At 60.9% G+C, this 14,440-nt stretch overlaps 1 protein-coding gene across 1 annotated transcript in view; it reads right to left on the bottom strand.

The window, feature by feature from the left end:
* The window catches only part of AK8 (adenylate kinase 8), an 82,872-nt gene that overhangs the window by 54,858 nt on the left and 13,574 nt on the right, over positions 1-14,440 (bottom strand). Inside the window, exons 6-7 of the mRNA XM_054584184.1 lie at positions 810-891; positions 23-94 (exon numbers count right to left, since the gene is read on the bottom strand). Of these exons, the coding sequence (XP_054440159.1) occupies positions 23-94; positions 810-891 (154 nt within the window). The remainder of the gene's footprint in view (positions 1-22; positions 95-809; positions 892-14,440) is intronic.

The following is a 14,440-nucleotide window of genomic DNA, read 5'->3' as shown; positions in this document are numbered from 1 at the left end:
GCAGTGGGGGCGGGGGGCCTACCTCCCGTTTGAGGGTCGACTCTCTTCCCCAAGTTCCTCTCGATCAGGACCGTGTCTGGGGCGCTCAGCGCAACTGGGCGGAAGCAGAGGAGGAAACCAGGCGTCTTGGGCAGCGAGTCTCGGACCTTTGACCCTCAGGGACCAATGTCTTACGGGTCTGTCACGGGGCGATGACATTGAAGCCACCACCCCCTCCACCCGAGAGGCTTGCTCAGCACCAAACGCGAAGGACACGATCTCAGGGCCAACGAGAGCACACACTCAACCCGTCTGACTGCTAACCAGTTTCACCGTCACAAATGACACCCTGAGGCCCTGGCCCGGCAGCTTCGTTGATGGGTGAGAGCGCGGCCGGACGCGCAAGGATGCGGGTCCGATCCCTGGTCAGGGCACACGCCAGACTCAACCAGCGAATGCGTCAGTAAGTGGAGCAACAAGTAAATCAACATTTCTCTCTCTCACCACCGCCCCCCCCTCCCGCTCCTTCCCTCTGTCTCTGAAATCAATCAGTAATTTAAAAAATAACACCATGAGGGACATCTTTGTCATCGTGCTTTTGCCACATTTTGGATTATTTCCTAAAGAGTTTCTCAGCTGTGGGATTCTTAGAACGAGGAGCCACCAGGGTCAAAGCAAAAGCCCACACTTTTCAGAAGGAGCCCCGAACACATTTCGTTCCCTAAAAAGTCCGACAGTGCCGCCCCCCGCTCCCCGCCCGGTGGCGCCAGGGCTGCGGGGAGCTGCGGGGAGCCGGACGCAGAGCAGGGCACCCCCTCGGGGCTACTCACTGACGTGCCTGGGGGCGATCCCGTGGGTCCGGATCGTCAGCGCCTGCTCCCGGGTCTCAGGGATGCCGTCCAGAATCCAGCCCTGGGCAGGGGGTTTGGAGAGACGCACATCTGGTTTAATCTTTTAGATTTTTTTCAAATTAAAAAAGGAATATGATAGCTTCATTGAAAGCTCAGAACTTTTAAGACAAAAGAAATGCTTCTGACAGCCACATCGCTCAGCCTACCCTCATGTATGTTCTGTTCCCTTCCGAATTTTGTCATGATTGTAAGCGTATCATACATGATTTTGCGTCCCGCTTCGTCCTGTCACGCATCACAGCGGCCACAGCATGTGTGCACGCCGGCACGCCGCTTCATGGCCGCCATTTGAACGGCTACACGGCGTTCCACCAAGCGAGCTGCCACGGTCACCTAACCGCTCCCCACAGGTGACATTTCAGCCACTAACAGCCTTACACGTGTCACAGCATGACGCGCATCTTTGTGCATACTGCTCTTTCCACGTTTCGGCTTATCTCCTAAAGGCAGCTCCACGGATACGGGGTCCCGGGCAAGGAACCACTAAGGTGAAAACCAAGCCCCACTCTCCCGAGGAACGAGCCCTGAGCGCAGCACTGAGAGACCTGAGTTCAAGCCCCTGCTCTGCAGCGAACTGGCTGCAGGGCCGAGACCCCTCAGGCGCCAGGCCCTTCTGGGTGTAGCTTGGGATCTGGTTTAGGAGGTTTCTTTTCATTAACTTCAGGTCCAGCTGTGAAAGTAAGGCGCAGTCAGTGCGCACCGCGTGGGGACACTGACAAGCTGAAGCAAGGGCCCCGGTCGCCGACAACAGCACGGACCCCAACCAGCCACCGCTGACTTTTGCTGCGTCCCCACCCCCGGGCTGCACGCGCGACGGCTCTTTTCCTTGGAGCAGGGGAGGGTCACACGGTCCATGCTATTTGTGGTCTGGTTTTGTTTTTCTGTGGAAAGCAAAAACCCTCCAGGGACGTTCCCGGGCCACAGAACACCCCTCCCTGGGAGCGTCCACGGCTGCCTGGTGCCGCGGGCCTCCCGCTGCCCGTGTGAACGGAGCCACGTGGCCGCGGACGTAGCTTCGTTCCGGTTCTTCGCCATCACATATAAAACATGCTGGACGTACACCTTTATGCCCGCGGACGCATCCTCCCAGTCACCACAGAGCTGCCTGGCCGCTCCGTGGGTCCGACAGCCGCTTCCCTGCTCCTGCACCCCCGGCAGGCAGGGTCTGGGGGGCTCTGTCCAGCAAACTGGCGCCCCACACGCCGCCCCCATTTACATTTCTCTGATCACTAATGAGGTTAAGCCTCTTTTCCATATGTTTATTGGCTACTTGAATTTTTCCTTTTCCAAAGATGCTTATTTGTGCTCTCTCTCCACTTTCCCCTTGGGGTTTTATCCTTTTATTTATTTACAAGAGCTCTTTACATATTAAAAGCATTAACCCATTTTGGCAAACACTGCCACAGACCCTTAGAGGTGAACGGCGTTGCTCATGTCTCCCATGGCTTGTCCCTGGCCTTTCAGCTTTGGGCGTGGTGCTGTTTGTAGCACACATGTCTGTGGCCAAATCTGGTGTTGTGCGGATGTGGAAAAAAAGCCTTTGCTCTGCAAACGCGGATACATATTCACTTGCATTTAAATTGTCTTCTCTTGTGGTTTCAGGTTTTACGTTGAAATATTTCCTGGAGCCACATGTTATCATGGAAATGCTGCGCAGCTGTGACCAGCCTGGTCTCCTCGAGCCTCAGCCACTGCCCCGCCTTGTCTGCGCGGCCGCTCCTCCGCCCCCCGGCGCCACCCCGTCCCATCCGGGCGCTGGCGTGATGCTGGCTCGGGCCTTTGTGCCTCTGGACACGTGTATCCTCCTCACCCCGTCGGAATTACCGCTGTTTTATTATTTATCGTTACATCTAGCAGAACCTGTTCCCCTTTCTTTGTCTTTAAAAAAAAATTATTCTTCCAGGTAGCAAAAACATTCTGTCAGGTTCCAAAATAGCAATTCCACTCGGATTTTGTATTAACATGCAATGTGTATACTGATTTAGGAAGAATCGACACTTTTGCAATATCCAGTCCATATCTCACCTCCCTGTTTGCTTAGTTGTTTTTTACGTCCCTCAGCAATACCCACACAAAACAGCTTCTAAAGTCCCTCCAAGCCCCACGAGTCAAGTTACACGCGCACACACACACACACACACACACTTGACACCCAGAAAAATCAGTTAACGCGAGCTGCGGAAGAGGACGTAGAACCACAAATAGCTTCAGGTCCCCGTTCTGCAGTGAGGGGGGGGGTCAGGCGGAGGCTCTGACATTGGCTCCCCGGAGGGGACCCCCTCTTGCCACACACCCCTCGCTGCCGGTCAGTGTGAGAATGTGAGGTCAGAGGACAGACCGGCGGGCACGCTCAGACCCACGGTCACCTGACGGACAGAACACCGTGTGCGTGGGGACACACGGTGTCTCTCCTGAAAGACAAACAAAGAGGAGACTACGTTTCTTCAATATTAAAATATTTAGGTTCCAACAGCCTCAAGTGACAGGGTGGGGTTTTGGTGGTTTTTTTGGTAAGTTTTAAACAAACTTCCAGAGTCAAGAGTGTTGGAAAAACCAGGCATGCTTTCATTAATTTCTTAAATTATGCAGGAAAACACACAGTCACAGAACCCCTGGTTTCTAAACTAACGAAGCAAAAGTGCAAAAAAAAAAAAATTCTGTAACAGCCTTTTGCTCCCTCAAGTCCTTGTTATCGCCAGCCCGGCGCTGGGCCGCAGCGGCAGAAAGACCGACGTCTGCAGGCCGAGCGCTGCCGCGGGCGCCCGGAGGCGGGCGTCTGAGGGCCCCGAGCTGCGGGCGGCTTCCAAGCCCGGGCCCCTGAACTTCCGCTACACTCAGACCCCTGAGTCTTTATTTGGCTGGGGGTGGGGGTGGGGGGCTCGGGAGCCCACCAATTGCTTCTTCAAGGACAAGGACTGGCCACCGTGTCTCGAGCCCCGTTTGAAGCTGAAAGGAGATGGGCGTGCCGCCCTCACCAGGCGGAGACGGGCCTCGGCGTTTAACACGGCGCCACCGAGCGCTCATTAGCATCTTGCCCATAAATTTGCAGCTGATACCAGTATGTGGTCCAAAGCTTTTAGAACTGTTCAGGGGAAGAGCTCTCGCCGACGGCGCGCTGGAGAAAGCAGGCTTCCAATTACCCAGGAAAAGCGCAGCAAAATGAGGAACATCTCCCTAATTGGCCCGGCCTCGCTGGCGCGCCGTTCCAGTGTGGCTCTGAGACTCAGGAACGGCGACCAAGGGGGCTCTGGAGTGGCCCGCGGGCCCCCGGCTCTCCAGGCTGCTCCTGCAGACTCGGAGGGATGGTGCCGTCCCCAGGAGCTAAGAAACAAGGTCCCCGAGGGACACCGGAGGGCGGCCCCATGTTCCTGGGGCAGGAAGCCGGGCGACCCTTTTTCCCTGTGCTGGCCCAAGTGGGTCCCTCGGGAAAGCAGGGGTGCAGAGATCAAGGCCTCTGCGTTGGGGAGTGCCGGTCCTGGGGCGCTCTCAGGATGGGGGGCCCGGGCTTGGCGCTGGAGACGGTCTCCCCCAGAGCTCCTGCCTTTACAGAGGGTCCCTGCGACTGCCCAGTTGCAAGATGGATCCTACTTCCAAGGGGAAACCAAGTGGGGCGGAGAGCAAGTTCATGCCTGCGAAGCCTGGCAAGGCAAGAAGCCATAAATGAGGAAGCAGCGACCCACCGCTGCCAGGACCGGCCCTCCTCGGTCGGCCCGCCGCGAGGTCCGTGGGCCTGCCTCCCAGGAGCGGCTGGACGCGGAGGTATCAGTCAGTCCCTAATTGGAATACATTATCCGTCTTGCTGACACTTCGGTGAGAGGCCTGCCCCGCTCTGGAGCTGCAGCTTTGTTCGGAGCAGGTTAATTGATATTCCGACGCCTGCGCTCACCATACCCCTGTGGCTTGGTTCTGTTTTATCACACATCAAAGAGGCCGTCTGCTCAGGGCGCCCCGCGCTCCGGCGCGGAGCTGGAGGTCTGCACAGCTGTGAGGGGTCCGGGATCACAGGAGGGACAAGCACCGAGCAGATGTCACAGATGAGAAAAAAGGGAAGCAGAGCAGCCGGCCAGCCTGGGGGACTCGGCGAGGCCCAGCAGAGCGTGGCCTGCCGGGCCCAGGCGCCCACTCTCTGTGAGCGCCCGTCTTCCCTGCCTCCGGACGAGCATTCAAGCGCAATCGGTAATTTCTCGTGGCAAGACGCTTGCCCTCTGGGTCCGCTGCCTTTTTGATACTTGCCCCTCGTCTCCTCCCCTCTCCTCCAAAGACCAGAGCAGGGCGCTCTCCTGGGTTTTCCCGTAGGACGTCCCACCCAGCTCCCAGCTCCAGATCCGGGCGAAAGCTGGCTCCTCGTGGCCCCACGGAGGCCACCCGGGGTGGAAGGTTCTCCTCAGCCTCACTGAGCTCAAAGTCAGGCCCTTTGCGGATGCGCCAGGGCCGTTCCTCCTAATGAATAGGAGGCGGTTTCCCGACACATAAGAGGAAAAGGAGATGTGCTATCAGCCAGGCAAGAAATGCACTTTAAAAGACCCAGTTTGGCAGACTGACGTGTCCTCGCGGACGACAATGGGCCCACAGCTCTCTCTCAGCCTCCACAGGCACAGGTTCCATGACCCTGTGGACCCCCAAAATCCAGACACTCAAGTCCCTTATATAAATGGCGCAGAACAATGCACTCAGTCGGCCTTCTGCACCCGCGGATTCCCAGTCATGAATCGAAAATACCATTTCCACTCGCAGTTGGTTGAATCCGCGGCTGCAAACCCTGGGGATGTGGAGGGCCGGCTGAATGTTTACTGAAAAAAAAAAATCCAGGGATAAGGGGGCCGTGCAGTTCAAGGGCCAACTGCGTTTTGATGACTGGCAACATTTTTATTTTGAAGTTTAACCTCAACCACACGCTACACCTGCTGGCACCTGGGACCCCGCTTGGTCCCTGAGTGTCGCGGGACCATCCCTCCTTCATGGCTCTGCCCTGCCCCCGGCAGCCCCGGGCCCACGGGGCCTTTTCCACACAGAGCCCAGCGCTGTGCGTGCTCAGACGAGGCTCAGATGTGCGGGGATGACTTTTCTAAATAACAAACAGTGTCGAGCTCCGCCCTCGCTCATCAGTGACGCGTGCAGCACCTCTCTGCCGACACGCAGGTCTAGGGATGGCCAAAGCCAGCCACCTCCAGGGTTAGAATTTGCCAAAGCACAGGTATGAATGTTCAAGGGGCTTTTCACTCACCCTCGAACGACTAAAAAGTATCTCCGAGTCAAATTCGCACCGGGTGGCCGTGGTGGCCCCGGAAGCCACGCTGTGGAAGACACAATCGGAAGACTACGCTGTCCTCCCCACAGGGCCCAGTGCCGCCCCAGCTCCAAGCCTGCGGCGACACAGCGCCCACCTGCTGGCTGCAGAGGGCGCTCGCTTCGCGGATGCACCCTGCGCGCTCAGGTTCGGGCGCAGCGGCCTCGCCCTCATCGGCAGTGAAAGACGTGGGTGACGCCCAGCGCCCAGCCCTGGCCCCTTCCTCTCCAGCATCTTAGACCCTGTCTGTGGCTCAGGGGCAAGACCAGCCCTTCAGGGTGTCACGTGACTGTGACAGTGAGCACCAGGGGCTTTAGAAGCCGCCTATGCAATGCCAGTCGTGTGGTTTCCACCGGTCACCTCAGTCCCTCAGGGCCTCGTTCTCATCTGCAGAGTGGGGACAATAACAACAATCTACCCACAGCTGTCGGGGTAATGAAATGAGGACTTTAAACAAACAACGGAACAAGCATAGTGCTGGCAAGAAAAACATGGCCAGTCGAGGTTAACCAGTTTTGTTTTGTTTTTTTAATTTATTTTTAGACAGAGGGGAAGGGAGGGAGAAAGAGAGGGGGAGAAACATCCATGTGTGGTTGCCTCTCGAGCGCCCCCTGCTGGGGACCTGGCCTGCAAGCCAGGCCTGTGCCCTGACTGGGAATTGAACCGGCGACCCTGTGGTTCGCAGGCCGGCGCTCAGTCCACTGAGCCACACCAGCCAGGGCAGGGCTAACCAGTTTTATAGGTATAATTATAATTCGAGAAAGGTGAACTATGTTCTTTTTCTCTATCTACTTTGCAAAAGGAATCCCACTTAAGTCGGCAAGTCGCTGCGGAGAGCTCCTTTGGAAAGGCGGTCTCTGCGGGGAAGGGGTCAGTGGCTCTCTGGGCAGGAACCGAGGGGCGAATTCCAGTGGAGATGACCCGGGACTCGCCTCGCGGCGGGATGTGCGGGGGCCGGGGGGTGCGGTTGGGGTTGCCTAGCCGTCGGCCACAGCGGGTCCACTCCAGGGAGCTTGCCCACTGGCCGTGTCCGCCAGCGCGTCCCCGAGGAAACCACGGAGACCACGGGCAGGAGCCACTGGGGCCACGGGCTGGGCCCGCGCGCTGCCATGGGGTGAGGGCTGCAACAGGGAGACCCGGGGCCCTGCGCCTGCTCACCCCGCATCCGCTCAGCGTCGGGGTGGGCGCCCCTCCACGGCCCTGTGCCCTGCGCCGCGCTTCCACGTTGGGCAGGTCGGAAGCGTCTGAGCCGGGTTCGGGGCCTTGTCCCTCAGAGAGAGCCCAGGGTAGGGGACGGTCACTGGTTTACTTAGCCGACTGTCCCCAGGCCTGGCCTACCGACTCTTCCCACAACTGGCTGTTGGAGTCACGGAAGGCGCTGACTGTCACCTGGAGAGCGAGAGGGTGGGACCAGGAGTCCCCTCCGTCGGGGAACCGCACGACCTAGGGTCCGACACGGCCCTCGTGAGCGTGGACGGACACGCGGACCACCCCGCGGGAGGGGCAGCCTCCACCAGGGGGGCCACCCTGCCTCGAAGGTCTGTGTGTCCCGCCACCTCACCGCCCCCTTCCGCTCCGGCGGCCAGGTCCTCCCAGCCTCCTGCCGGCTCCCTGACACCCCGCAAAAAAGGGGGACGTCGGGGGACACGGGGGAGGCACAGAGAAGCTACCTAAGCCTGACCGACCACTGAAACGCCTCCTCTGGAGGAAACTCCCACGGGTCCAGGGCCGGCTCCGCTGTGGGGGCTCCTGGCCTCGGCTCCAAGGCTGCGAGGCCCCCCGTCCACAGGCCCCCCGTCCACAGGCCCCAAGTGGCGGCTTGGACCTCGGGCCTCGTTCCAAACCCACGGTCCCGGGCACAGCTCAAAACCCAGGCAGCCAGCCCCCTGCCCCGGCTCCCCGCTCATCCTGGGACCCCAGGCCCGTCCGCCTGGGCCCCGGAGCAGGAAGGCGCTGGCCGTGGGCAGAGCTGCGGCCGCGCCCGAATCTCCGCTCCAGCCCTGTGGCCTTGCCACCCCTGGGCCCCACGTTTCGGCATCCTGTCTGTAAGGTGGGGACAGTGAGCCCCATCCACGAGGAAGCCAGTGACCCGACCGCTCGAGCTCATGGGCCACGAACGCGGTGACAGCCCTCTGACAAGCGGGGCCTTTCTCCTTCCTGGGAGCAGCGGGAGGCGTGCGGTGGCCGACGTTCCGCAAGAGGGAAGGAGGCCGAATCCCCCACGGGGGGCGCTCCACACCCCGGCGAAGTGGGCGGTCCTCGCAGACGCTCCAGGCTGCCCGTCCCCTCCTGAGGAGCAGCTGCCCCTCGGTCGTCTCCCCCCGCACCCGTGGCTGCTGTCCCGGGGGGCCTGGGTCCCGGCCGTCAGCTCACACCCGCTGTGTTCCCTCTCTCCTCGTCAGCCAGCCTTTCCCTCGGGCTCGGTTCCCGGGGCGCGGCCGCGCTCCCCATCTTCCTGAACCCACTCTTCATCCACATCCGGAGACCAGACCCCATGCTGTCGCTCCTGGAAAAACCCAGCCCCACCCACGGCTGGAGCGGGGGAGGCGGGGAGGGCCCGACGTCTCTGCAGAAGGGGGGCTCCTCCATATGAACACAGTGAGGCCCAAGGCTTAATAAATACATAGAAGGCATGCCAACAAAACGCACGTTTGCTCTGCAATCTAATCAATACTCTTACCTATAACTAACATTGTAGGTCATCAGGCTATTTATATTTGAAGATGGTGTAGTTAATATGTTACAGACTATAGCTAAAAATTATCCGTTTTTGTCTGCACAATTCTTCCAAGCCCTGGTGACTGACGGTGTTGAGCCAGATGGGAACCCCTGGGCCCCTGCTTACCAGCTGGGGGGCCGTTCCCTTGCTGCAGAACAGGAGCCACGCTGACACAGCCCACAGGCGGTGTGTGCGGACCGGACGGGCGATGCCCAGGGAGGGCTGGCACGGGGTCTGGTGCAGGGCGGCGCTGCAGGGCGGTCGCGGCTCCTTGCCTCTCCAGCCTCGAGCCCGCCCCATGCGTCCGGGGTTGACAGCTAACTGCGCACAGGCGCCAGAGCTCCCGAGTGTGGACAAGGGGCCTCTGCCCTCTGCCAGTGCCCCTGCGGGCAAGCGGCTCTCGGGAGCGGCCAGGGCTACCCGCTGCCAAGGGCACCGGGCTGAGGGGCGGTCCAGCCGGCTCCCCCAGCGCTGTGCTCTCCCGTGCCCTCTGCGGCTCAGACCCCAGGCTCTGACCCCTGGCACCCACCCTTCCTTCCCAGGGCACTGAGAGGGTCCATAAAACACATCATGGGATTCTGCCTGGGGTGCCTGGGGTGCTGCTTGGCTCGCGGATGGGGCCCCACAGGCCACCAGCAAGCCTTGCATCACAGCAACTAGCCAATCAACCAACCACGGGCTTGACCGCAGGGTCCAGAGACACCCACCAGTGAGGGACCCACGAGGCCAGGCCCCGGGGCCCCCGCCTGGCCACGATGCACCTGGGAGTTTCCTGAGCGGGGCCCAGCCTCCCCTCTGACGCGCAATCCCAGCCGTGCTTGCACTAGAGGGACACACAGCCCCGGGCCCAGCAGGGCTGCAGGCCCGCGGAACCAGCTCCTCAGAGGCTGCAGTGACATCTATGCAGTGATCAGGAGTGTCAAGACAACAGCAAAAAGCCCCGTGGTCCTCTGGCCGGCGGATGAGAGCCGGGTAACTAACGCCGCCCAATGCCGCTGCAAGGACAAATCAAATGCACAGCCGACGCCGCACCCCGCGCCGGCCTCTGCCCTGCCAGCCTCGCCGCGACAAAGTACCGACTCGCGGCCCCGGGCAGGCGAGAATAAATCTGCAGCCAAAGAGGGAAAGGAGAAAGCTCTGGAAAGCTGCCAAGTAAGTTCAGAGTTTGCTTCCACAGCAGCCAGGATGCTACCTCGCCTCCTCCTTCATCCCGAAGTAACTGAGCGTCGCGGTGATGTTAAATGAGCTCAAAGAGTTAGCCTGAGGACGCAAAGCATAGTTTGCATTTGATGGCGAATAACGGAACCCCCCATACTGCTAACTGGGGGCTGAGGGTGTGCCCCTGCTTCCAGTGCGGTCAGAGGCCTGCCTGACTAGGAATTGGAAGGGTGAGGTCAAAGTTCAGCAGCACGGTCAAAGTTTCGCATTGGATGACGTAAGGAGGGGGTGAGGTCACGTGGAGTGGCCGGTTTGAACTTGGACCTCTGGGAGGCCCGCCCGGGCTCAGACAGGCGGCTGAGCCCCAGATCCCACCGCTGGTCCGCAGCCCTGGGATCCCGGCACCTGCCTCTGCCTGCGCCCCAGCCGCCTGCCCTGGGGGACGGGCACCCTGCGTGCTTCCTCTGCCCCGTTTGTCGCCGGGGGACCCAGAACGGTCCCTAGTGCACAGCAGGTGCCTGTAAGCCCTGGTTTTTGAAAACCCATAGGACGGCTGTGAGGCCTCAGAGCGGCAGGGCGCCGGGCAGACACTGTGGGCCGATCGTGCCAGCCGCCACGCACGCCTCTGCCTCCGTGGACCCACTCTGCCCCCGCCCCACCTGTGTTTGGCTCCGTGCCGGCCTTACGTGTGACCCTCCCTGAGCTGCACTGTAACAAGATTGCAGGCCCAGGGAGCGGCTGGAAGGGTAGCCGCTTCTGGACTCAAAAAAGTGCAGGCCTCTTCCCAGCCCATCTAGCTGACAGCACCGCCCAGTGGCAAGGCCCCGCCTCTCCGCCCTGGCTGCAGGTGGGCGTGCTCACAGGACATCTTGACCAGCTGTCGGGGGTGAGAGGTGTTTGCAGCTGGCAGGTCATGAGCTGCCCCTGGAAGCGTGTGGGGCCGCTCTTCCCACAGGGCAGTGGCAGAAGCAGCCCTCACGCCCCCTCCTGAGTGACCCTAACTGTCCCCTGCTCCCTGGGCACGGCAACAGCTCCCCCAGCCCCTGAAGTGGGCCCAGGGCCAGCCCGCTGCTAAGCCCTTGGCTCGTGCGACCTCATTCAGCCGAGACAGTGAGACAGCCTTGCCTCGGACCGGGCACTGCCCAACCAGGAGCCACGTGGCTGCCCGAGCCCCGGGGTGCTCCAAGGGGACACGCCGAGGTCTCAGCACCTCTCCCCGCGGGGCCTGCTGCCTCCCCCTAGCTGCTGCCACCAGCGCAGACTTTCAGGGACGGCTCGGGCCGGTGGAGGCAGACACGAGTCCCCTGCAGACCCACAAATCCTGCCGCTGCCGCACGCTAGCCTCCGCCGCACGCTGGCCGCCGCCTTCTGTGGGGATAGACCACCCGCCGTCTGACAAGCCCTCGTCACCGGGCAAGGGCTTTTCCTTCTCCCCCAAAGCTGGGGGGGCGGGGTGCCCGCCATCGAAACGTTTCTCCGCTTTCTCCTGGCCAGACATTGGCCTGCCCACGACCGTCCTCGGGCCACCAGCGAGTCGGGGTGGGACGCCGCTGCCCTGGTCAGGCCGAACGGGGATGGTCATGAATGTTTCCCGAGCTCGGGCCTGTGTCAGGTGCCGTGTGAGCTTCGGGGGGCTCTGCGGGACGGGACAGGGGGACAGGCCGGGCCCCGCCCTCGCAGAGCTCGCACTCCTGACTACAGCTACGGCAGGTCCGGTCCGAGGAGGAGAGGGGGCGGGGGTGGGGCGAGTGCTGCGGCCTCAGGTGGCAGGAAACCCGGCCTCCCCTGGGGCTGGGCGAGGTGATGGGGGAGGCCCTGAACCTCCGAGGGCGAGGGCTGGAAGCCGCTGCCGGCTCCGGGAGGACAGCGGAAGAGCGGGCACCTGCATCGTCTTCTGCTGTGCACCAACTCATCCCGCCCGCGGGGGCTCAACACAGCATGTCCGCGGGGCGGAGGTCGCAGCGCTGCTCTGCTCAGGGCTGTGCAGGGCGGCCGCTGTGGCTGGCACGCTGCCCCCTCCTCCGGCGGCCGGACTGAGGGAGAGCAGCTTCGCGTCCCTGCTGGTGCGTGACCGCGGCTCTGGCTTCTCGCTGGCTGGAGGCTGCCCTCGGGCACCCCAGCCACCCACCACGGGCTTCTCCAACACGGCAACTTACTCCATCAGGCCGGGAGGGAGAGGCTCCCCCTCTGGTCTGCTGCGGCTGAGTCTCAGGTGGCGCACAGCAGTCAGGGGACTGACAGCGTGTCACCCTTGCCCTCTTCTACTGGTCCTGCCCCCCCCAGGGGTGGGGGTTCCACAAGGTGTGGGCCCCAGGAGCAGGGGAGCCACCGGAACCTGCTGGGGTCTGCCCGCCACAGTGCGCCCCAGTGCCGGCCGGGCTGGAGGACGTCAGGAAAGCAGAGAGCAGAGGCACAGGGGAGAGCCACAGGGCAGGGCCGCGGCAGGACAGGTGCAACCAAGAAGTGTGGGAAGCAGGGAGGGTTCTCAGCAGTGAGGGACACAGTGACATTCGCTTTAAAGAGACCAATGCTCCTCAGCCCTGACTGGCACAGCTCAGTGGGCTGGGCGTCATCCTGCAAAGCGAAAGGTCACTGGTTCGATTCCCGGTCAGGGCACGAGTCCCGGTTGGGGCATGTGCAAGGGGCAACCGATCGATGTGTCTCTCCCTCTCTTTCTCTCTCCCTTCCCCTCTCTAAAAAATAAATCTTAAAAAATAAAAAATAAAAAGACAAATACTTCTGTGTGTATAACATAGTCTTTTTCAGGAGAGTGCCAATGTCAGCCGCCTCCCGGGAAGGGACCAGGTAGCTGGGGATGGGAGCAGAGTGGGGCTTGGGCACATTTTGCATTTGGAACCATGTGACCGTACTGCAGTCAAGAACTAAATTCATTCAGTTTTGAAAGGGACCCCTCGGCAGCAACATGAGACAGGACAGAGGAGAAGCAGGGAGGTGGGTTAGGTGCCCAGGACAAGAAGGGAGGTCTCAGTAATCCAAACGAGGAGAGCGCAAACAAAGGCTGAGTGTCCCTGCGGTCCGAGCCTCCCCCCACCCCGATCTCCTGCACTCGCTGCCGGGCTTCTCAGCTCCCCCTGGCCCCACACACGTGCTCCGAAGGGCTGGGCACTCTCGGACTTCAAGAACATGGCTGTCCCATTCCTACAAAAGGCCAAGGGGTCCCCAGCAGGTAGAGCCCTCGTCCCTCTGATAGGCCGACAATACAGAGTGCCGATTTCCCATTCTCTCATGCATTTGACGGTCACTTCAAAGAAATTCTTCAAAGAGATTGCATTACACCAGGAGAGAAAAGAGGGGAAAAACCAACATTCACCGCAGAGCCCTGATGGGTTATGAATGCATGATTTTTCCCTGAGCACCATTCCCTGCATCTTTTTTTGTGATCTAAATTACCCATTCTAGTCCCTGTGCAGCTAAATAATAATAATTACCATATAAATGAATATGCATGTGTGTCATTTTTCTCCCTGAAAGCAAGAGAGCCTGTTTCCTTTGGATGAGGCTCTGTCTTGCTTTTGAGCAGCCGGAGCCCCTGACAAGGAGCCGCACCTCCACGCCCCAGCCCCCACCCGCTCCGTCTCCGCCGGCGGGGGGCGAAGAAGGCACGCGTGCCCCTTGAAGCTCAGGGGGAATTCACAACAAGTGAAAGGGGTTCTTTCTTCACGCTGCAGGTGACAGTGGCTTGGACTTGATCAGAAGATCGGAATCAGAACTGCGAGGCCGCAGGAAGGGCGGCAGCTGCCCAGAGGGACGCAGCAAGTGCGAGCGAGACAAGGACAGCAGCCAAAGCCTCACTGCGCGTGCGACTCGGTCCTGGGCCGACCGAGGGACCTGGAGCAAGACTCCGCGCATCTCAGACTCTGCACCCCTAAACCAGTCCAGCGCGAAGGTCAGAGGAGAAAGGCCCCGGGGCTCCCGGCACTGTCCGCACAACGACGCTGCAGCCTTTCTGCACGGCACACCCGCATGTGGACCAAGTGCCAGGCCAGGGGTCCTGGGCGTCACTCGTCAGCCTGGTAGCCCCGTCGCCCAAATAGTAACAAGAAGCACAATTCCCGTCATTATAGACACTAACACAGACGGGACAGGCTCAGCCCGCAGGCTTCGCCGCGATGCCCAGCGGAGTCATGGCGCACGGTGTAACTACAACAACAAGCGCCCGGGCGGCTGCAGGCCGGCTGCCGATAGACCACAGGTGCCCGGGCCCCCCGGGGCTCGGTGCGTTCGCTGGAGCAGCTCAGGAATCAGAGAAACGCTTCCCTTACTAGATCACGGGTTTGCTATAAGGTGACATGACTCCCTCCCTCCCTCCCCCTGGGACCCGCGCCCCCACCTCCCCGGCGCCCAGCTGACTCCATGCGGTCCGTC

The sequence above is a fragment of the Pteronotus mesoamericanus genome, unplaced genomic scaffold, assembly GCF_021234165.1.
Source record: "Pteronotus mesoamericanus isolate MK-2021 breed Mesoamerican mustached bat unplaced genomic scaffold, CSHL_Meso_final contig_78, whole genome shotgun sequence".
Lineage (NCBI taxonomy): Eukaryota > Metazoa > Chordata > Mammalia > Chiroptera > Mormoopidae > Pteronotus > Pteronotus mesoamericanus.
This window is presented reverse-complemented; position numbering and strand designations above follow the sequence as displayed.